Source organism: Podarcis filfolensis (genome assembly GCF_964270895.1).
Source record: "Podarcis filfolensis genome assembly, chromosome: 6".
NCBI classification, from domain to species: Eukaryota; Metazoa; Chordata; class Lepidosauria; order Squamata; family Lacertidae; genus Podarcis; species Podarcis filfolensis.
In genome coordinates this window covers 74661454-74685293 of record NC_139609.1, presented here as the reverse complement: position 1 = coordinate 74685293, position 23840 = coordinate 74661454, and the positions used below count along the sequence as shown (strand labels likewise).

Here is a 23840-nt window from a genome sequence, read left to right as displayed (position 1 = left end):
CTCAGGGGTGGGGGCAAGTCGGACTGGAGCAGGCCCCAATTTTAATTAGGATCTTGGCAGAAGAGCAATAGGGTTAAAGTCTTCCTCCTTGCCCCCTGCATACCTGTTAACTATCCATTTACATTTTAAAATAACATGCATGCTAAATGCAAAGATGCACTTAATCCCATGTCCAGCTTGGCCTTAAACCACATGCTCCAAAATTTCACAGAGGAGAGCAGGGATATACCTACTTGTTCCAATGCCAAGAATCACCACCTGATGTAACCCACTGTCAAGAGCTGTGACGTGCAGTTGCCCTTCATGAGAAACCCCTGCACTGCAAGTGACGGCTGTCTAGTAAAGCATCTTTTGGCCCTGGACCAGTTTTGGCCTACACCTGTTGCCAGATGCTCCCCGTCCTTCAGGAACAGCTGTATATATGTAGGCATCTTTCAGCATAATGAAAAGCCAATCTGAGAGGGCAAGTATTTCTTATATAGTGTTTTAACTCGGCACAAGGACTCAACACTCAACTTCTATCTTGTTCTTAAAAGTAATTTAATAGTTTTTAAATTAAAAATTGTTCTGTTAAGACACCAAAGTCAGAAACTAATACTGTCACACATATACTGTTTTGTCATCATACTCGCAGACAGTTTTAGATTTTATATACTTGTTTCAACAGTTAAGGAACCACCATCTTTTCATACATACATTACAGCAATATGAAGTTGATTCCATAAAATATCAAATCATCCTTATTTTAAAAGTTATATTAGATTCTGTGTGCCAAAATGACATTTTTGTACACAATGCTGCTAATGTAATATACAGGTGTATTTCCCCTGCCAAGACCGCCCACGCCCCGTGGCCCCACCACATAAACAATCTCATTCTTTGTTTGTACATCATTTATAGAGATCCACAGAGTCAAGTTATTGCAAAGGGCTGATCAAACTGTTATTTCCTGAATGTGCAGTAGCTTATCTTCCCTGGATAACATTTACAGGACTTACTCTGTAATCAGCTTCCTTCCTTCCTTTCCAGTCAAAACCTGGAAAAGTTGAATTATTAGATGTGAGGTATGTTAACATCTAACTCTGTCACTATCTTGAAGGATTGCAATTCTCCAGTAGCAACATTTTGTATATTGCCCTTGAGTGTAGGCCTTGAAGGACAGTATAATCTTCAGGTGAGCACAAAAAAATGTGTCTAGAAATCAAGACTGTAATTCTCATACCTACTTCTTCCAGAATAGCCTCATTAATATTCACTGGATTGCTCTAGAGAAGAATTTAAGGGTTGTAACCCAAGACTCAACCAGTGCAAGCCACCATTATGCAAATAAACTCAAATGAATGAAAAGAGATCTATACTTTCCAGATGCACCAAAAACATATTTTGTTAATACTCTGTAGGAAAACCATCAAGAAAATCCCACAGCTATGTAACATAATGGACTGCTTTTCTTAACTCTCCATTATGAAGCAACACTGCTCTAAAGTAAGGATACTGTTATAGACTTTATCTGTTGTTTTACCCAAGGCCAGGATTTTGGAAATGTTAGGTGCAAATCTGAAAAACCCTGAGAAAGAGGGAGAGAAGCATAAGATGACAAGAAGCTGCATTACAAGAATAACTCTTGGGAACGTTTGTCTTGTCAGGAGTTCAAAAGCAGCTTTATGTTTCATGGAACTGTTGCCAAACACTAAGCAGAGCAGTTCTTCCTAAGACAGGAAGCCACTTACAGCTTCAACATTTCCATCTACTGAAAACCTTAAACAAGAAGAGCATAACCAAAGCACTCTTCAGACACCCCCCCCCTCAATGAAGCAAATGAATTCCTTGGGTCACCTGATGTGGATGCTTAATGCGACTATGATGACTGTGTAGGAATCCACATCCAGAGCTATGAGATGTGCAAGACTAGAGATGGAGCAGAGCCATAAAGTTCTTTGATACCCATTAGGAAGGCCTCATACTAGTACTTTCCTACTGACAAGTTCCCTTCCCTCTCAATAAATAAGTTTACGTATCCTTCACATCTCAATATACAACTAGCATTTACATCTTACAGGTCACAGTGCCTGTAAGTGATTTGCTCCTGTGAAAATTGTGCAACATCACAACAGCTTTCATACATCTGAAGATGTCTGGGAGGATGTTGCATCTTCGACCACAACCTCTCAAGCTTGTGAACTTCATATGTGCTTTCAGCTTATGGCAAATAATAAAGTTTCCTTTTACATGTAATTATGCAGTTGTGATTAATAAACAAATGATCACTAGGGTGAGTTTTCAGCAGATGCTTGCCAAGTCTGGATTTGGAAAGAGTGCCCTGGAATGGTGATAAGCTATGGGATTTGGTTTCCCCTAGTGGTTCTCAGAGCTACCTAGTGGTAACACACATTTTCGCTGCAGCATAGGAAGATGTGATCTCTAAGGAGGGAACGGGTGTGCGGGTTGCTTTCTTTAAAACAACAACAAAGTACACAGGTTGGGCACATGAGAGGAACACATTCCATGCTGCACTTCAGACAACATGTAGAAAATCCTCAAGTGTCAGGGAAAGGTACAAAAAGTGGGGGCTGAAAGAAAAAGTAGCCTACTGGTCAAAGCCTATGTACAACTTTAAAAAAAAATGAATCATTTTCACTTTTTGAAAAAAAAGGTTGGAAATGTAAGTTGTAGTACAAAACACATATATGAAGGTGATCTTGCCTCTTCATCTCTCTGTCACACTGATATGGTAGGACAAGCCCTGGAAATAAATAATAATAATAATAATAATAATAATAATAATAATAATAATAATATATTATTTATACCCCGCCCATCTGGCTGGGTTTCCCCAGCCACTCTGGGTGGCTTCCAACAAAATATTAAAATACAATGGTCTGTCAAACATTAAAAGATTCCCTAAATAGGGCTGCCTTCAGATGTCTTCTAAAAGTCTGCAAGTTGTTTTTCTCTTTGACATCTGGTGCGAGGGCGTTCCATAGGGTGGGTGCCACTACCGAGAAGGCCCTCTGCCTGGCTCCCTGTAACTTGGCTTCTTGCAGCGAGGGAACTGCCAGAAGGCCCTCAGCGCTGGACCTCAGTGTTCGGGCAGAATGAAGGGGGTGGAGAAGCTACTTCAGGTATACTGGACCGAGGCCGTTTAGGGCTTTAAAGGTCAGCACCAACACTTTGAATTGTGCTCGGAAATGTACTATGGAAAGAACTGTGCATTCAGAAATTGCCAGATTTATTTAGGTTACACGGGTTATGAAGGATCTATAGGAAAATGGCACTGTGTAATTCACTAGATGACAGCAAAATAGATGATGTGCAGTAACAATTACTCTCCAGTTGAGGGCACAGTAGACTTCTGTTCAGAACAGACACACTGAACATTAAAGTGATCTGTCACATTCAAGATGTTAAGGACCTATTCGTATCTTCAAAAACTACCCCCATATTCCTTGTGCATATCTACTTCTGCTTTTCCATCTGATAACAGGAAAGACAACAACCCGGTTTTGCACATACAGCTAAGCTGAACTGCGGCTTAGAATGAATGAGCAAACATGGATTCCCAGCCTGAAGGTTGTGATCACTTTGGTCAGCTTCTGCTGCCGCCGCTGCCACACTACCCAGAACATCCAGGCTTATAGTTTGTCTCCCTTGCACAAACCAAGAGTGGTGAATCAAGGGAAAAAAGAGGGGTTTACAGCTTTAAGTGGGGTTGATAGAAGTTATAGTCCCAATGAAATCTGGAGGGCACTAATTGGGGCTTCTTTTTCAAAATCTGTGGTGTAAATTATACTGCGAGGACAAGCAAAGAATGCACTAAGCACAACCTGATTAACTGAGCTGAAAGAGTTTTTGCAAATTTACTGCATTGTGTGTGCAATCTTCGATTATTTCACTAGTTTTCTCAGCTCTCTCCAGAGGTGCTTTCTCAACAAAATCACTTAAATGAGATATACCCTTTGCAAAGCCATAACTGTTGTTGCTTCTATACTCTCTCTTACACCGAGGCTTATTTTACACGTCATGTTTAGGCAGGTATGTGGCCCAGACCCAGGACATATATGGAGGAATTTAATGTTGCACTATGATAGATAATTCCATCAGGGCAAGTGTTTCAGCTTGCTAGCTGGAGTGATCTCCCCCATGTGTTGTGCAGGTTCTCACAACCCTCCAAGCCAATTTCAGGTGGCACAGGGGAGGGAAGTGGGGGAAGCCCTGTTGCACAAGTGGGAGTCTTTCTGCGGGCTTCCACTACTGTGACTCATTGGTTGAATCCTGCCCATACTATAGCAGTAAGTGGCTATAGTTGTTTTCCCTCCACTGCTTATACCTGGAGCATATATTGCTATGTTCTGGGGTGGCGATGGCTAGCCAAGATGCTGGGATTCCTCACAGCCTCATGGTTCTTTGTAGAGTTGGATAAGAAGAAAGTAGATGTGACAAACAGGATTGTTCAAGATTATCTTGATGGCCCTGGCAGAATGGTCAAGGACCCAACTCGGTTAAGGAGATGTCTCAATGGATCAGTGATTCTGGAAGGGAAGAGCTACGTGTCACTTCCTCTGGCTGGGAGCAAGTAGGAAAGAAGGGAGCCAATCTAACTTTGTCACCAAAGACAAAGAACATACAAAGGCCTGATTTCACTCAATGAGAAACCAAAGCAATGACTGTGATGACCCATAACCACCAAAAAAAAAGAGCTGCCCCCAAAATAAACTATTAGGAAATCAAGTTCTGTTGGAGTGTTAATGATGTGAGCCCTTTTATCTTATGCTCAACCTGCATGTGTGTTATAAAGCCATGCATCACAAAGACACCACCACAAACCTCCAGTGACCGACATCCCAAGGAAACCCAACTCAAGTATATACTGAGCCCCCTGAGAGATTACCCCACTTGGAGATTTGGGACTGCACATGGCCTACAGCTGCTTTCAATGTCACTGCAGCAGCTTTGTATTCTGCAGAGGTTGAGACGGCAAGTCAGCCATCTTAGATAGCTATGCTGTGCATTGTATATTGTTTTTGCCATAAAGGAAAAGCTAGGCCTCGCTCTCAAAATGGATGCCGCTGTGACGTGGTCTTTGAGCTGTCAGAGAAAGAATTCCGAGTCTAATCTTTAAGAGATGAGACTGCACAGCACATGCAAAACTAAGCAGCCTTTCAGAAGTAAGTAAACTGATGTTTGGAGGAATTTAAGATGAATGCCCATTCTTGCACAATGGTGTGGCCGAAGGAGAGGCTACTCATGCTGAAGACCTTCAATGAGCAGCATTGTTATTTGGCCGCAGGATTTGCTTCCAGCCCTTGGTTAATATTCTTATTGCTGTGTGATGGCTTTTGTTCACTGTCAAGAGCTTCCCATGCGAGCAGAATTACACGAGACAGATGATATGAGGCTGTCTTTCCATAAGATCTGCTATTTCTTGCACAATGTCATGACATGAAGTGTTTCCCCATCTGCAGTCACATCAGTCAATGAGTAAGGTGAGGTAATGCACAATGCCATGACACCACAACATGGGATAAATGTTACTGCTGCATGTTACGGTAGAGGAAAACTCAACCCAGCAATTTTCATTGATGGCCCTGCATCTTTCTCAATGTACAGTACTGCCTATATTTTTAAACAGCTGAGTGTTTCCAAACCTTGTTTTAGTAACCCTGGTTACTAAAATAGCTGAGGAATAGCTGAGAAAAAGCCAGAAATTTTAAATATCAGAGGATGATATGAGAATCACAGCAGAACAGGAAGATTTTGCCAAAACAAAACAGGCCACAAACTTTAATGTTCAAGAGCCATTTCAAATACTCTCTTAGGCATAGTAAGCATGGGCTAACCAAAAATACAATTACAACGGTCCAAGTGACAAAAAATAATGTTTAGAAGAAGATCCCATCCACCCTAATCTTTCCCCAACAGTGGTTTGGGGGGGGGGAATCCAAACACAGCTGCTCTCTGATGAAATGTGATGAACTTAAAGTTGAATTTGCCAGCCATGTGTCAAATTATGCCCAAGTGCTAAGTGAAAGGACTGCAATGGAGGTTATGTGTGAACCATTAATCCCTTTTAGCTGTATCACTCTAAGGAATATCCCACCCATTTATAATAGGGTTGCCGCTTGCAGAGAAGACCTATCCAACTCTCTGTGTTTGTACAAAGAGCACAACAGGAAACGGTGGCTCAAAAAAATTGGCAACAGGATGGCTAAGTGTCCCAACTGTGCTGTCACAGAACAGTCTACTGGTTGTTGTAGTAAAGTGCATATGTCTTCTGTGTGCAAAAACCTCACATTTGTGTAGGCAAAGTGAGTCCTTCAACAGTCCACCTACGCTGCTCGTAAAAGTGCTCAGGTTTGGATCGCATACCTTTGGTAATGGTGCACCAAGGATGTGTTGAGAGGGTTTGTTCCCAAAGGGCCATTTTTCAGGAGCATGGTGGCCCAAGAAGCTCAGAAATAAAGATGGGGTTAGCAATCACATGGATGTAATGAGATAGCTCTCTCTCTCTCGTGTGGACAAGAGTATGCAATAAGGAGCTGTCCTGGATTTCTCTATGCCACCTACACTTGCTTGATTTTTTTAATGGAATTGCAAAAGCAAAGTAAGGTACTAAAAATGAGCAAGCCTGGGACAGCCTGGCCTGAGATGACTGATCCAGATTCTCCCGTTCCGCAGTGATAACAACCAAGACTCAGCAGAGGATGCAACATGCCTACCCAGCTTAGCATCTCAGCTGGTTAGCAATGAAATTGGATCAGGAAATTCTGCAGCACCCGTGCACCTTCTCCTCCATTTCTTCCATGGGAGCTTTGAACTTTAAGAGAGGTGGATCACCGCTCGACACTGTGTAATAAACTGAAGTCCCATTGGACGTATAGGAAGGAGTCCTGGAGCTAATGAGGTGCTCTTTTGCTTCTCCCCCGTTCTCAGCTGTGCTGCCCCCGTTGCTCCCAAAGTGTGTGCTGATGAAGGGGTGGTTGAGAAGCTTCGCTGCTGCCCGCTGCCGTTTCAGCTCCGCAAGGGTTTGGTGGCTCCTTTCTTTGTAGCCCCCCCAGATCTGATGAGAATCAGGGACTCCGGGGGTTTCATAGGGCAGTGCTTGGCCTGCCTCATTGTCCAGGGCAGAATGCATTTTCCAAACATCTCCATTAGGGATAGAGTATTGGTAAGTGGCAGAGGATAAGTTGAGCCCGTTCTGGAGGAGGGTTTCCGAGTCGCACTGCGTGCTTTTGGTTACCAGCTCCGGAAGGACTGTGGGTGAATCTGCTGGAGAGTTCTGAAACAGAAAAGAAAATGAAAAAGGCTCAGCCATGACTAACCATTTATCTTTTTTTAAAAAAATATTTTTATTGAATTTTTCAAAAAATAAAAATAAAACAAAGAATACATAACATTGTAAACATACTTATATACATATTTTCCAAAATGAAAACTAATAAAAAGAAAAAGAAATAAAAGGAAAAATAAAAGATATAAAGAAAAAAGACAAAAGAAAAGAAAAAATACTTTTCAGAACCTGGAATATTACCAAATTCTTGCTTCAAATACTGCAATATATAAATCTTAGTTAAAATATCATAAAAGACTTCCACCGCATTCACCACAAGTCTCTTAGTTGTCTTACTTGCATTTACATCTGTTCTTCAATCATTTCCCTTCCTTAGATTATTTCATAATCAATCAAATCTTTATGTTCTCTGTATTCTTCACAGACTAACCATTTATCATTTGACTGACGCTTACTGATTTCCATGCACCAAGGAGCTATGCATGCCTGCTATGTTAGGCTAGCCTGTGGCTTATGAAAACATTCATAAGCTGATAAGCAGACACAGGGCAGTCTGCTTCCATTCTTTTTGTCAAGTTATCCAAAACCTTCCTGGATTGGCAGGGCAGGGGAAAAGGGACACCCCCAAGAGATCGGCATGAGGCGATAGATGAGCACACGTTGGAGCATAGGCTATTGGGATAACGAAACTTCCACTCTACTTTGGAGCACTGGAAATACCTTCACTCCAACATAAGGATTAGTTAGTTATTACTTTGCCCCTTACTGGATCTGTGTTCTCTTGGTTGGAGCAAGACTCTCTGATGTCACCGTTGTAGCCAGAGGTCCTCTGTTCTTCTGAAGATTCTATTTGCTGCCAGATGATGGCCTCCTTCTCGTACTCCTTTCTGTAAAGGTTGGTTCGGTCAGAAAGGCTTGCCCTCCGTACCACTTTCCTGAAGAAAAAAGGACAGAGGAGAGGGATTGTGAAGAGGATAATCACTGAACTGGAGTGGATATTTTGTTCTGTAGCTACATTCCCAGTGTGAACACCCCTTCACAGAAAAGCACTTCACAGAATATTTCACTAAGTTGCATATAAGCATCATCAGGCCTTATTAATAAGGGAAGTACCCTTTACCCTTTGTAGTTGTTATTATTATTATTAGTAGTAGTAGTAGTAGTAGTAGTAGTAGTAGTAGTAGTGATTAGGCCTATAGGACTTCAGAGATTGACCCGCCAGGCCACTTTGGACTCCAAGTTGTTGTGTTTTCTAAGGTGGGGTGAGGCAATATTTTTGATGCCCTCATCCCAAGCTGTATAGAGCTTTGTACACAAGAACAAACACCTTGAATTGAGCCCGACAGCTTATTGGCAGTGATTGCAATCCTTTCAGCAGTACCATAACATGGTGGCAATAGGCTGCCCCAGTGAGAAGCTAAGCCACTGCATTTTGCACTACCTGCAGCTTCTGGGCCAAGGGCAGCCCCACATAGAGCATATTGCAGTAATCCAACCTGGAGGTTATAAGCAAGGGATTCTGACTCCCAGTTATATTTAATAATAGCAGCAGCAAAATGACTCCCCTTACACCCTAAGTTATCCTGTTGAAATGAAGAGCCCAGGAGTGGAGTTCTGCATGGGAAGGCTGTGAGCTCCTTTAAGTTCTGTTACTCAAATTCAGAATTCTTTAATTGGCCAAAGAGTATATCTTTTACATAAGACTGCAGCTTGTGAATCTCAGGACAGTAGTAAAAAGAATTCAAAAGATCCCATGTGCAAGCCTGAAATCTGTCAACTTGTGCCTTGGTTCAGCAGCAACTGAATTCATTGAAATGCTTGCATAAATTATTGTGAGTAGGCAAACATGCAAATCTGCTATAATATTTTTGCCCAGGACGTGTAATTGCTCCATAATTAATAACTAAAGCATTAGTTCCCATGATGCTAAATGGTCAGTAGGTGGCTCTCATTCCATGCTAGCAAACTGTGCGTCTTCCCTCAATATACTGTAGGTACCGTAATTTTCGCTCCAAAACACGCACTTTTTTGCTCCTAGAAAGTAAGGGAAAATGCCTGTGCGTGTTACAGAGCGAATGCACTTGACCGGAGCCATGGCTGCCGTCAGTCAAGCAAAGCGGGAGCCACTTGCAGGGCTTTGCACGGCTCTAGCTTTGCTTGCTTTACAGCCAGGAGGAGGGGGGGAGCCAAGGAGGAGAGAGGGAAGGAGAGCCATGGCAGCAAAGCGGGCAGCAGCCGCTTACACGCGAGGAGGGACAGACGGGAGCCATAGCGAGCTGGAAAAAGCGCCCCGTAGCCAGCAACAGCTGCTGCAGCCTCAGCTAGCAAAGGTCCGTGTGCTCTCTAAACGGAGCAATGAGGCTGCAGAGGGACGGCAGGGCACAGGAGGGCTCTGAGCCACGAGCGCAGTGAAAACCAGTAAAAAACTTTTTTAAAAGGCTGCTGGGGACAGGAGGGCACGGGATGAGGGAGAGGGGGAAATTACGATTCTCCCAGCGTCTCAGCTGATCTGCTGAGCAGGACTTGGGTTGCAGGGGATTCACCATTAGCTGCGTAAAGCAGCAAAGAGGGAGAGAAGGAGCAAAGCGGGAGAGAAAAGGAGCTGCTTACACTGCTGTAAGTGGCTGCTGTCCGGTTGGCTCCTTTAAAGCAACAGTGCTCTTTCCCTCCCCCCTCCCCGCTCAGCTCGCCGAAAAGCTCCTTTTCCACACACCCCACTCGAGCTCTTTCTCCCCTTAAACCCCTCTCCTGCATCATTAGCAGCATCCTTCTCCACCCACCCCACGCGTGTTCCTTCTCCCCTTAAACCCCTCTCCTGCATCATTAGCAGCATCCTTCTCCACCCACCCCACGCGTGTTCCTTCTCCCCTTAAACCCCTCTCCTGCATCATTAGCAGCATCCTTCTCTACACACCCCATGCGTGTTCCTTCTCCCCTTAAATCCCTCTCCTGCATTATTAGCAGCATCGTTCTCTACACACCCCATTCGTGTTCCTTCTCCCCTTAGACCCCTCGCCTGCATTATTAGCTGCATCCTTCTCCACACACCCCACGCGTGTTCCTTCTCCCCTTAAACCCCTCTTCTGCATCATTAGCAGCATCCTTCTCCACACACCCCACGCGTGTTCCTTCTCCCCTTAAACCCCTCTTCTGCATCATTAGCAGCATCCTTCTCCACACAGCCCACGCGTGTTCCTTCTTCCCTTAAACCCCTCTTCTGCATTATTAGCAGCATCCTTCTCCACACATCCCACACGTGCTCCTTGTCCCTTGAATGCTTTTCCTTCCCTCCCCACTTAAAGTGTGGTTACAAAGCACGGATCCAGATGGATCCTCAGGATTTTTGCACTGGGTCACCCCAAGTTCACCATCAGATCACATAGCATATCCATGGCTACAGCCTGCACCAAAAAACACACACGCACCCACTGTTTCATGGGGCTGCAATGGCGCAAAAACATGGTTACAAAGCATGGATCCACATGGATCCTCAGGATTTTTGCATTGGGCTACCCCAAACTCACCGTCAGATCACGTCTGTGGCCACAGCATGAACCACAAAAATCATACATCCACTGTTTTGTTTAGAATATTTTTTTCTTGTTTTCTTCCTCTAAAAACTACGTGCGTGTTATGGTCAGGTGCGTGTTATAGAGCGAAAAATACGGTATATAAAAAGGTTGAGAATCCTTAACCCCTTAGTTCTCACATTCAACACAACACAATCCTATGCAGTCCTAAGAAAATCTCACTGCATTCAAGGGACTTAGAGCATGTATAGAGCTGCATGCAACTGCATTTGATCAAATTCACTTCTTGTAACCCATGCCTCTCTCCCCCATTTTTTTTGGATCTGTATTTTAAAACTAACACAGATAAAATTGTTTTTGTAAGATCTTGGTAGCAAGAACCACCTGATATATATTTTTGCTTATGTTCTTCTGTAAAACAACACATTTTGGTAACAGTGCAATATAAAATAATAATAAGGATAAGGTTAATTTTAGCCCCTGATAAACCACACTGTAGGATTTCCTCCTAAAATATCTCTTGTAGGAAATCAGTTTTGTCCCCACCACAAGCCCACATTCTCAGTTAAATCTTGCAATCATGGCGTGCATTTGCCCTGTTGCCTTTCTTGCTGAATCTGCTTTTATTTATTGAAAGTAAGCTTATAGAAGTCAACTGCAGCCAGTTGGAAATCCCACTAAGCGGCTACAAAGCTCAGACTCGCCAAGCACTAAAGGGATGGAAATATACATCTAGCCAACATGGCTTCTCTCTGCTCACTCACCCTCTGCTTCCAGTGCTGGAGGTTCTTCTGCTCAAGGAGGACTTGTGCCTCATCTGAGACTTCATGATGACATCGTGCTTATGCTTCAGCTCCAAGAGCAGAACCTTAAACTCTTCTTCTTCACAGAGGTCTAAAGGGAATAGAAACCAAACCCTTGAGTTGAGCTGCCCTGCAATGATGTAGCTAAAGACTGCATGGTAACTACAGTCCCCAGCTCACACACTGCATTTTATTAGGAGTACTCCAAGCCCAGCAACATCTGGGACTGAGAACAGAAAACATGAGCTTCTTTTATTCATGTGCATAAACCAGTCTTGGATTCAGATTTTTCCCCCTCCAGCAATTTGTGGGGGGTGGAGGTGTAAAGAACATGCCCCCAGAAGACTGATATTCAGATGGGGAGCCAGGATATGCATTTGCCCAAGAACTGAAAGTGAAAACAGAGGCAGAATTACAGCTCACCTATTGGCATCTCATCCATGGTGGTTCGGGCGCTCAAGCTTGCGCCGTGAGACACCAACAGCTCTGCCATATGCATCTAGAATAAAGGAAAGAAAGCAAAATTCTTACTAGTCCTCTGAACACTAGGGCCATGTCTTTTATACAGATGAACTTGGCATTGCAAGAAGAGCCCTGCTGAATCAGACCAAAAGTCCATTTAGTCCAACTTTCCCCAAGCTGGTGCTCTCCATATGTTTTGAACTTCATCTTCAACCTGGCCAGAGCAGGTAGGAGAAGGCCTTGTCAAGAAGAGAGTTTGGATTTGATATCCCGCTTTATCACTACCCGAAGGAGTCTCAAAGCGGCTAACAATCTCCTATTTCCTTCCTCCCCCACAACAAACACTCTGTGAGATGAGTGGGGCTGAGAGACTTCAAAGAAGTGTGACTAGCCCAAGGTCACCCAGCAGCTGCATGTGGAGGAGTGGAGATGCGAACCAGGTTCACCAGATTACGAGTCTACCGCTCTTAACCACTACACCACACTGGCTCTCCAGTCAAGTCCTGCAGCATCTTGTCTCCCCACAGCAGGGAAGCTCACAGGTAGGATATAAGGCTCTCTTCATGGTTGCTCCCCAGTCAATGATATTGAGGTTCTATTTAGCTATCGTAGGTAAAAGTCTTTGAAGAACTACTTCTCATGAGTTGGTCTTGCCCTCTTCTGAAAGGTTTGCAACAAAACACGTACGTGTCCCCAGAAGGCGGCGGCATGGAGGGGCTCCCAGCCATCCCAGTCCTTGAGGTCCAGCCTTGCTCCATGGTCCAGAAGAATCTCTGCTGCGTGCAGGTAGCCATTGGCTGCAGCTATATGCAACTAGGAGAAGGAGAAGGCAATGCCTTTTATATTGAGTATGAAACAACCTAGAGCCTGACCTTAAGGATTAAGTGCATCCCAAAGACCTAAGCTGCGTTCTCAACTGGGCTCCTGCTCCTTGCACCAATACCTCATTCAGCTTTGCATCCATTTCAGCAATTAAGAGTTCTTAAGATTGCCGCAGCTCCCATTCCTTTCCAGCTCAAAGCAAATGCTTAGCAATTGCCTCTTAATTTCTTAGCACTGAACCTGCACAGCTAGCAATAAGACTCTTTATTATCTGTAGATGTTTTGCCAAGCTCAGATAACCTGACCCTAATACAAAATCAAGACTGCCCCAAGCAAAGTATGGCATTGAGCACATAGAAAGTTGCCATATATCAAGTCAGATCATCGGTCTGCCTGGTCTCTTCCAGCCTTACTTGGAGATGCTGGGAACTGAAGCTGTGTGTGTGGAAAATGTGTGCTCCACCACAATGACACAACCCTTATGGCTCTTGCTCCTAATACTGGCCCAGCTTGATATAAATTCAATACCCACGACCTTTCCATTTCACCCATAGCCCACCATTAACAGCCAAACAGAAAGAACTCCACAAAACCAATAGGGGGCTCCAAGTGAACGGAGCATTGCTATGCTAGAGAAGCTCCTTGCATTCCTTGCCAGAGCTTGATGTGCAAAACAGAATTTCGTTATCAATTTTGCTACTGAAACAACTTATCTTAGGGCCAAAGTAGATGTAACTGGATCTCCCAACACATTTCCCCTCTTTTGGAACAGCTGTGTAGCAGTAACCCCCCCCCCCGCAAACCACCACCATTTGGATCAGGGCCAAGTACTGGGTAGGAAGATTTAAAATTGTAGAGTTGCAGAACTGCAGAGTTGGAATGCACCACAAGGGCCATCTAGTCCAACCCCCTGCAATGCAGGAATCTTCTGCCCAACGTGAGACTCGAACCCACAGCCCTGAGATTAAGAGTCTCCTACTCTACAAACTAAGCTATGTTGCCATACTGTTTTCCTGAATTAAAATGCCTCACTGAAGTGGATATTAATATTATCAAACAAACAAACAAACAAACAAACAAACAAACAAACAAACAGATCTTCACTCTTAAGATCCTGGTGAAGGTTGCTGCAATTTTAAATACAATATAAAAAATGGTTTAAAACAAATTATGATCAGGGTGGGTCCAAAAATATGCATCTCAAGTGTCAAAGGCCAAGGTAAAGAGATGCATCTTCAGCATATGATGAAAATATGCAGTGAAGGTGCCAGGCACACTTCTGTAGGGAAGGAGGGATAGTAATACTAGCAATTGTCTCATGGAATGCTAAAATTAATAAAATGCAGCAACCTGTGCATTTGATGAGAACCAGCAATTGCAAACACCAATTTCATTTAGGACACCTGACCTGCCACATTTCAGCAGTCGGTGGTGGCAGCTCTTAACATACAAACCTACTCTTAAACATCACAGTATTTATTCCAGATTAAAAATGAACGTGGTTTTGTTCTCCTAAGCACTGATGAGTGTGAGAATCAATTTAAAGCTCACTTGCAGAATTAAGTCACACTGAACACTATGCAGCCACCTGTTTTGTTACCCAAGTAGTTAGCGATCAGAATCTCCCATTTTGTGCCAGTGATGACATGATGCTTTTTACAGTCAGAAGGATGTCCTTGGAGCAATTCCTACGGCAGAATGCATATACAAGTGCTGTATATTTAGTCACCACTTCTCAGGTGAACCCTCAGAGAGGTTTAGTGACGCTGTCGTGAGATAAACTCCTCATTGCACACCAAGCTGAGCTGCTTAGAGGAAGGCTGTAAAAAGGTGACGTGGGGGGGGGAATAAATTGTTAAGCAGGAGCCCAGATGTCTGACTGTGGGTCAGCCCAGAGTGTGGGAAGTATTCTGGTGGGGGGCAAGGGTGTGTTGTCAATGCCTGCTCATACTAGGGCCAATGTACAGAAGGTTTTTTAAAAAATAAAAAAACAGCCAAGAAGAGTTACAGATTTGGGAGGGAGGGAGCTTTAACCGTTCCCTCCTTGCAAAATTCCCCTGATCTAAATCCCCTCCTGCAAAGCTGCTATTTGCCCCGCTGTGGAAAATACAACCCTTCCTCTATTGCCGCAGGGCCAATCAAAACGGAAACCCTTGCAGTAATTTTAAAAACTAAAAATAGAAGCTTCGGGACATCAGAACATGGAGCTCTCATGTCTTGTATTTTAACACACACCCAGGCTTACCCACCTCACATGGTTGTTGTGAGAAAAAAAGGGGGGAAGAACTATTGAAAACCTTGAGTTCCCTGGTGAAAAGGCGAAACACAAAAATAACTAAAATAAGAGCAACATAACCCTCTTATCCTGGTTTCTTAATACTGGCCATCAACCGTAATAATAAAGATTTGATTGGGCTAATATAAAAATAATATACCACTGGAACCGAAATTCCTTTCAGCCCTCTTAAAAAGTAATTGTCTCTACCCTGAACATCCGTCATTTCAAGAAGATCCACAGCAAAAAAGCAATAAAGGAAATGTCGAAGATTTACAAGTCCAATTACATGCAAAGGCAGGCAGCCAGCCAGCTTCTTATAATAATTCAGTGAGAATATGGCTCACCAGCGTAGCACCTTGTGCATCGGTCCTGTTCAGATCTTGCCCTGTTGCTATCATCTCTGTAATATCATCAACCATTGCCTGTTCTGGCGCAGCTCGCGTCTCATTGATTTTCTCCTGTGTTATTCCTACAGTGAGCAAAAGGAGAGGAGTAGGAACAGCATGAGGTTCTATTTGACTTAACGGAAAAATAGTTTGGTTAGCTTAAAGGCTAACATACATGTTACAGGCAAACGTGTATAGGAGAGTGGTTTTTAAAATAAATCTGTTCCAGGAGGCATGCTTCAACTTATGAACACCTTTTTTATTTTTAATTTCAGGGGGAAAGCCAGATGAGAGAGGGAGGCATTTGGAGCAAAGAAACAGCTGAATGACAAAAGGTTTATAATAATAAATTAATAATAATAATTTATTATTTATTCCCCGCCCATCTGGCTGGGTTTAAGCATACCTCCCTGCTGCTTTACTGTTTCAAATTCCTCACCAAGAGCAAACAGAGCAGCTTTTATTTTTATTAAAAAAAACCCAGCAGCATCAGAATTAAGAATGCCTTTATTTGCACATAACATGTAGCTAGCCCCTTAGACTACACACATAGAAAAAAATCAGCAAATAGTAATCAAAATGGTTATGGGGATGGATATACGTAAATAAATCTGTTGGACTGCAGTCATTGACTTCAGCAGCTCTGGTGTACATGTGGGGAACATCAGGGCACACACATAGTTTTGCATGGGGAGAGACTACTCCCTTGTTTGCTTCCAGGGAGTGGTTTTCTTTTGCCCAGGACTGGGCACAAAACTGCCGGAAGAAATTAAAGTTTGGTGCAGCAGTTGTGCAGCTGAACAGAGCTACCTTAAATCTAAATATTTTCATGGATGCAAAAACATAATTTAATGTGCTAGATCAGGGATAGGGTAACAGGTAGACTACAGCTTCCATCATTCCTAGCCTTTGTCTAATCCTTTTTAAAATTCCTCTAAATTGGTGGCCATCATTGCCTCTTGCAAGAGAGAATCCAATAGTTTGACTCATGAGAACATGGCCTGGATGCTCACAAATAACACATACCCCTCCCCCACCCCCCGCAATGTCACACCATGCCGTGAAGGTTTGGCTTTTATATTGGCCTTAGAAGGCTGCATGCTTCTGCTGCTCAAGTACCCCCAATACATTTTCTAATAGCAGCACGGCTGTTCCTTTACAGGGATGAGGGAACCTGTGGCTCTGCAGATGTAGCTGGACTACAGCTCTCATCATTCTTGCTATGAGCCATGCTGGGATGGGATGCTGGAGTCACCTGCACTGGACATTCAACCTCCACAGGAAGACGTCAAATAGCAACACAAGCCCACACCTGAAGCTCCAATTTCTCATAACCGGGCCTTACCCTGGTATGCCATGCAGGTCTCAATGACGTCTAGAGTTGGTTCGTCTTCACACAGGTCATATGGCATGTTCCCATCTGCATTCACCGCTAGCAGGTCTGCTCCACTGCAAGGAGAAAGCAAGGCATGAGAGATATCAGCACACTTGGATTCAAGGATCTCAAGGGTAATGCACAGCACATGAGACAGCAAATCTTGTTCCATCAAGCTTTTGAGAACTGACTGCTTTTAATGAAAGGGATGGTGCTGTGCTGTTTTTATTGCAATTATCTGTTTGCTTTATAGGCTTAACTCTATCAATTTTAATTGTTTTTTAATTATTGGGTTTTCTCTGAGATGTTAGCTGTTCTTTTTATTTGTAAGATGTCTTGACTCCCTGTCAGGGGAAAAGGTGGGGTATAAATAAATTGACAACAACGACTCAGACATGGTGCCCAAAACTTAACATTGCATTACTGGAGACATATAGGGCTGTGGTGGGTTTCAGAGGTGTTTTTCCCCCAGAGCCAAATGAAGCAAAGCAGGTGGGAGTCAGTTGAGACCTTACTTTTGTCATGGGGAACTGTATCCCTATGACTACTTTTTCCATCTGCCACCAGGATTGCCCCCTAGGTGATAAGGAAAGGCAACTCCTAAGAAAGACTTTCAGTGAATTCATTGGATTCTAAGGTGGAATGAAAATACCTTAAATTATAAACTCCCAAAGAAAACAACAATTCCTTCCTACTTAATACAGCAAGACACCCTGAGAGACGGTGCTGAATCGGAGCCTCCACCTGTCACTGTTTGGTCACAGTACTCTATTCTCTTGTCTCTCAGAAAACCAAGTGGATTAGACTCTGTAGTTAAAGGGCGGGGAGCCTGTGAGCTTCCAGTTGTTGTTGGATTACAACACCCTGACCATTGGCCATGTTACCTGAGGCTGGTGGGAGTTGGGAGTCACAACACCATTGTGAGGGCCACTCCACACCGCTGCTGTAGATCAAGAACACCCTCTAGTCCATAGTTTTAGCCTGAATACAATCAGATGATCACACAGCATAAATCCAGGCCAGTAGGGATACACCAGACTGTATAAGGCCCTTACTTCCAGATTAGCTTCTCAGTCCAAATAGCATATGTCATTAAGGAGTCACACAGACTGTGCTTTCTCTGGAATTTTATCACCACCGTACCTAAATCTTTAATGCAGTTACTACATCAGCTGCCTCTAACCTTGTGGATCTTTGATTTCTTGCAAGAGAACCAGCCCCCACCACCCTCACCCCAAACGGTGAGAGCTTGTCTCCCTCTCACCCCAAGATGTAAGAGCTTGTCTCTCTCACATGCATTTTCACTGTCCCGTTCCCACATTTCTCTCAATCAGGCATTCCGTTTTGCACAGGGCACCAAAACCGATGGGCCCACCATTCTGCTTCAACAAGTCAATTCCTGTGCCTGTAACAAAATCCTAGGGGTGTCCCAATATATTCTGAACCACATGTGGCCTCAACGTGAAAATAATATCCTAATACAGATTAAGCTTGATCTGCCTTGACATTTATATCCCTTTGAAGTGGAGACCAGGCAGTCGCTTCCATTGATATTCATGCTCATTTTTCCTCCCCATGAGAACAGAGGAAATTACAATGTAAAACACACTTGCAGGTTCTTTTTATAGAGTCCGTCTAAATCAGCAAACAAAGCACAGGATCTGACATCCTTTGTACGGCTGCTACTTCTACAGGTCTCTCTGGGTTCCATGTTGTGGCACTAAAGCCTTTTGATTCTGTATTTAAACAGACCCTTTGATCTGATAGACTTCTTACTGAATACTACTTTGATTGCAACAACCACATGCTGTGTTGTGTTCTGGAAGAAAAAATCCCAGTCCGTTGCTTCTTCTAGTACAGAGAATCAGCTGGCACGGTGCAAAAACAACAGCATTCTTATTACTGAGGCGCAGGAAAAGCGGAATTTATTTATCCTACCATATTTGTATCCCTTTCTTCCTCCAGGGAGCTCAGGGTACCCCCAATTTTTTATTCATAATAGCCATATAAGGTAGGCTCAGAAACTGGCAGTTATGAAGTAGCACATTAAACATGCAAGATGGCTGACATCAGACTCATGTGGTTTACTTTTCCTTCTTCCTTTTTTTTTTAAAAAATTAGAACTTCCATGGAGCATCAACACATTATACATTTACAAAGCAGAAGTGCAAATCCAATTTGTTTCCAGATCCAGTTCAAGGTAAAAAGAGTCTGAACTCTTTGAGATCAGGATGTCTTCAGGACCATCTCTTCTCACATGAACTTGCCCATGTACTGGGGCACTGAGAGAGACTTTGTCCTGTGTCCCTCTGTCCTATAAGGCACAAAGGGTTGAGATGCAGAACAGGGCCTTCTCATCAGTAGCACCCTGACTGAATAAACTCTTCTGTGAGCCACATTCTGGCAACTCTTAAAGTATACCACTCTAGCTTATATCAAGTGGTAACATGAAATGAAGTGTGACATAAATCCAAACCTTCACTTCTGCCAAGTCTAATCAGAATAAGTCATGAAGAACTCTAGGACTGCTTACCCATGGGGGAATACCAGGACTGTTGTTCTGGAATGCAAAAATAATGGATGCTGTGTGGCTGGCTGCCCAAAATATTCATCCATCATGTCTTGTTTCTGCTACTTGCTGTGGTTTCTGGCTGGCCAAGAGTAGGCTAGTGAACTGGATCAGACGAGTCTGATTCTGATGTCCTTCACCCCCATGGACCACCTTTGGCAGTTTGAGGTCCGCCTGCCTGTCAATCACCTGACATCAGAATGTCAGGTGACACATTGTTTGAAATCAAATAAGTGTTGCTGATCAGCTAAGACCAATCGCAGAGGGGATGGATTGTAAACACATGACTAAGCAATAAGGACCCCAACTTGTATCAAAGGTATTCAAAACGGGTCCGGCCCAGCATAAGACAGAAAAGTAACACAGGTCACCTACTGCTGAATCAGGATCTTCACCAGGTTGATGTGTCCACATGTTGCTGCTGCATGCAGAGGAGTCCACAGCTCATTGTCCTTTGCGTTGACATTGGCACCATGGTTCAGAAGAAGCTTAACGACCTCTTCATAGTTGTCTATGCAGCACTGTTGAGAATTAAAAGACAGCAGAGGTTTTGTTTCATTTAACAAAATCAATAACCCACTTAAACAACATAATAATCTCAGACAAGTTTACATTAAATGGTTAAAAAAAACATTAAAAAGATGGGGGGAACCACCCACAGATTTTAAAACAGCTAACTTAGTAAAATTATCAAAATATAAAAACCAAATAGACATAGTAAAATTACATGTCTGGGTAAGATTGCCTAAACAAAAATGGTTTTAGCAGGCCTTGAAAACTGTACAATGAGGCACCTGTCTAATATTAACTGGCAGGGAATGCTAAGAACAGAGGCTGCCACACTGAAGGAATGATTTCTTGCAAATGCAGAACAAACATTGTAGGCTAATTCAAATTCAAAATTATTAATAAGGCAACCAAATACAGCTTTCAGCCAAACAGAAACATATGGACATAAATTATACATAAGAACCATACAGAAAGAAACTTGACCTGTACAATAAATAAAACATACATAAAAACAGAATCTTGGCACTCAAGGAAGGCCACATGGCTTTGTCTAAGTTGAGATGTGCTAAACATTACAGACCTGTCTGAACTGGACAACAGATATTTAGCCTCATCCATATGCCAGATGGTAGCAACTATGGCTACATATTTCTCTAAATACTTATGCCTAGGTGTTTCATACACCTTACAGTGCAGAATATAGAGGCTGGGGTTTTCCACCCAGGGGCCACCACATACACAAAACCACTCATCTCTGGGTATTTTCTTGAATCTGCCTTCCAGAGAATTAGACTTCATAGCTGTAAATGAAAATTCAGGGCTATGAAGGTAGATTTAGCTCTGATAAGTATTTTGCTTCCCCATGGTGCAGTTTTAAGGAAAAAGCAGCGCCATCCATGTCCTGTTCTGCAAACAGATCTTGGAGCTGCAGATGTTATGGAGAGCTTGCAGAAGTGCCAGTTCCCGCAGACTGATGCACTTAACTGGGTACATATGGGGGTGAGATGATCCTTTAAATAAACTGGTTTCAAGCTATTGAGGGCTTTATATCTTAACTGTGACACCTTGAATTCGGCCTGGCTTGTTCCTGATACTTCGGGATGGGAGTGGGGGGAGAAATTTGATTCAATTCACATTTAAAGGCAAACTTAATTTGCACTATGTGGGCAGCTATCCATCACACTTCTCAAAATGGTGCAGTTCTCCAGTCAAGAGATGTACACAAAAATGCATATGCATATAAATGCATATATTGGTGAAAATAATATTTAAAAATGCATTATGTTAGGGGAAATCAATTTGCAAAAATGTGTAGTTTAGGCAAAACAGCATACAAAGATCCATACGTGAGGAGGAATTTGCACTAAAATGCTGGTGAATTTTCACAAACCAGGACCAGGATATCTAAAAGACTGCCTCATTCCCTACCCAACTGGTCACTATGTTGACAGGAGGCGCAACCTGCAAATACAATCCCACCAGGAAGTCCGTTGCACATAATGTTGGAATCGGGCCTTTAGTGTGGTGCCATTATGAAACAAACACCACCCTAGGAAATTCTAAATGTCAAATACCAGCAAGAAAAGGATATCTGGAGTTCAGTTGTCTAGAAATTTGCCTTCCATCTGCAGTAGTGATATGACATTGTTACATGTTCACATTATCTATTAATGTTTGCATTTATCACCAAAAATGGTATAAACTAACCCTTGTATGTCCTCATTTCTGCTCATGACTAGAGGAACAAATAGTTTTTAAGCCATGTGATGACTGAACAATGAGCCTGGTCAATATACGATTCTGGAGTCAATAATTTTAGTGAGCTTGCTTTCTGCAAAAGATCCCTGTCTGAAGCTTTCCCACCTGACTAGAAAGTCACTTTTACAGACCAAAAATGTTTTCCTTTGTCATAGGGACAACAAAAAGGAAACATCATCATATTTATTTATTTAACTTAACTTAACTTATGAATCACTTCCTATGAGACACCTCAACGTGATTTACAATAGAACAATGTATCTAAAACAGTTACATAAATTAAAAACATTTTACAATTACATATATAAAAACAATTTTTGAAATAGAACAACAGTTTAAAACAACAACGACACTTACATAAAATCAGTTAAACAAACCAACCAGAACAGATACCAACTGCGATTAAGATTTTAGAAGCTTTGCTGAAATATATATTTAAATATATATCTTTATATTTAGCTTGTTTCAGGAGCTAGTTTGCATGTCAAAGTAAACAACTACCCAGTGCCAGAAAAATAATGCTCATTTGCAGAAGAATCTGGGCTTCAGCCATGGGGCATCAATAGCTGCATTTACAAAGCCTACTAAGAAAGAACGAAATTTGGATGAAGTTATCCGCCTCCAGTATCAGCTTAACAACCCTCCCTCTGTTGTTACTACCCACCTCCTTAGTGCCTAGAAAATAGGCATCCAGATGGTCTCCGGAAAACCCAGCAGCCATCTGATTTCAGAAAGTTGAGGAAATAAGGATACGACAGTGAGTCCGGTCTCATTTCCCCCACAGCAAAAGCCCATTCAAACACATTGTCAACCTGAATGATCTGCCTTATAATGATCTACCCTAGAACGATCTGCCAATTATCCTGCATGGTCCTTTTCTCATCATCTTTTGGGTTGTTTTGAAGATCAGAAACATGCATGTAGCACATCCAGTTTGAGGACTCTTCATCCTTTAACTTACACAGTTGGTTCGAAACACATAAAGCTGTCTTCTACTAGGTTAGCCCATAAGTCCAATATTGGCAGGGACTTTCTGAACCAGCTGTGATCCACATCCTTGTATTAGTTTATTAAAAACAGATGTGAGGATGCATGTGTGGATCTGGATCTCGGGGAGTGAGGTTTAAACATTCTCCTGTGCTATTTTACCCAACATAAAATTATTAGCCGGAGTGGAGTGTGTGTGAACAACAGGAACAATTCATTCATTCTCTCTCTCTCTCTCTCTCTCTCTCTCTCTCTCTCTCTCCTCTCTCCCTCCCCCTCTCTCTCCCTCTCCCCACATTTCAATAGTTTTACAGTCGTCTTATCTTAACATTTCAAAACTTGACTTCCTCCTCTTTCTACGGTTCCTGAAACTGATTTTTTTTATCATTTCCTGCATATTCTAAATAAACTTAACTTATTCTTTTATTCATCTACTTTACTTATATACTCTGATGAAACTGCAGGTTATTACAATAACCCTGCCAATGCCCTTATCTGTTTACAATTTGTTTGTAAATATTCAATAAACCATTTCCATTCCTATATATATATATATATATATATATATATATATATATATATATAAAGTTTGTTATCTTGATTTCTTGTTTTTCTGGTAAGTTTCACCATTTCTGCATAGTCCATAAGTTTTTGTATCCATTCTTCTTTCGTCAGGACTTCTTTCCATTTTTGGGCAAATAACATTCTTGCCGCTGTAGTCGCATACATGAATAAATTTCTGTAGTACTGTTTAGGTAGTTCTACCCCTATAATTCCAAGAATGAAAGACTCTGGTTCCTTTGGCAAATGTTATTTTAAACATCTTTTTCAATTAATTATATATCATTTCCCAGTAAGCTTTAACCTTACTACAAGACCACCACATATGGTAGAAAGTATCTTCTTTCTCTTTGTATTTCCAACATTTATTCGATTTTGATTTATACATTTTTGCCAATTTACTCGGTGTTAGATATCATCTATATAAAATAACAGGTGAAATTATTTGTAGGTGTGTGTGTGTGTGTGTGTGTGTGTGTGTGTGTGTGTGCCAATGGTGGTCAAACAATGG

The 23840-nt window shown here is 42.4% G+C and overlaps 1 protein-coding gene across 8 annotated transcripts in view; it reads right to left on the bottom strand.

Annotated features, from left to right (window-relative positions):
• Positions 1-5752: 5752 nt before the first annotated feature.
• PPP1R16B (protein phosphatase 1 regulatory subunit 16B) overlaps positions 5753-23840 on the bottom strand; it is a 111057-nt gene continuing 92969 nt past the window's right edge. For 5 of the 8 annotated variants that reach the window (XM_083618718.1, XM_083618719.1, XM_083618725.1 and 2 more), the window contains 9 exons: positions 22446-22502; positions 19889-20034; positions 16915-17018; positions 15528-15652; positions 12771-12896; positions 12045-12120; positions 11583-11712; positions 8055-8223; positions 5753-7276 (listed from right to left, as the gene is read on the bottom strand). In XM_083618718.1, the coding sequence (XP_083474844.1) occupies positions 6755-7276; positions 8055-8223; positions 11583-11712; positions 12045-12120; positions 12771-12896; positions 15528-15652; positions 16915-17018; positions 19889-20034; positions 22446-22502 (1455 nt within the window). In that variant the 3' untranslated portion in view covers positions 5753-6754. The remainder of the gene's footprint in view (positions 7277-8054; positions 8224-11582; positions 11713-12044; positions 12121-12770; positions 12897-15527; positions 15653-16914; positions 17019-19888; positions 20035-22445; positions 22503-23840) is intronic. The other 3 variants (XM_083618720.1, XM_083618724.1, XM_083618722.1) reach the window with 1 other exon arrangement.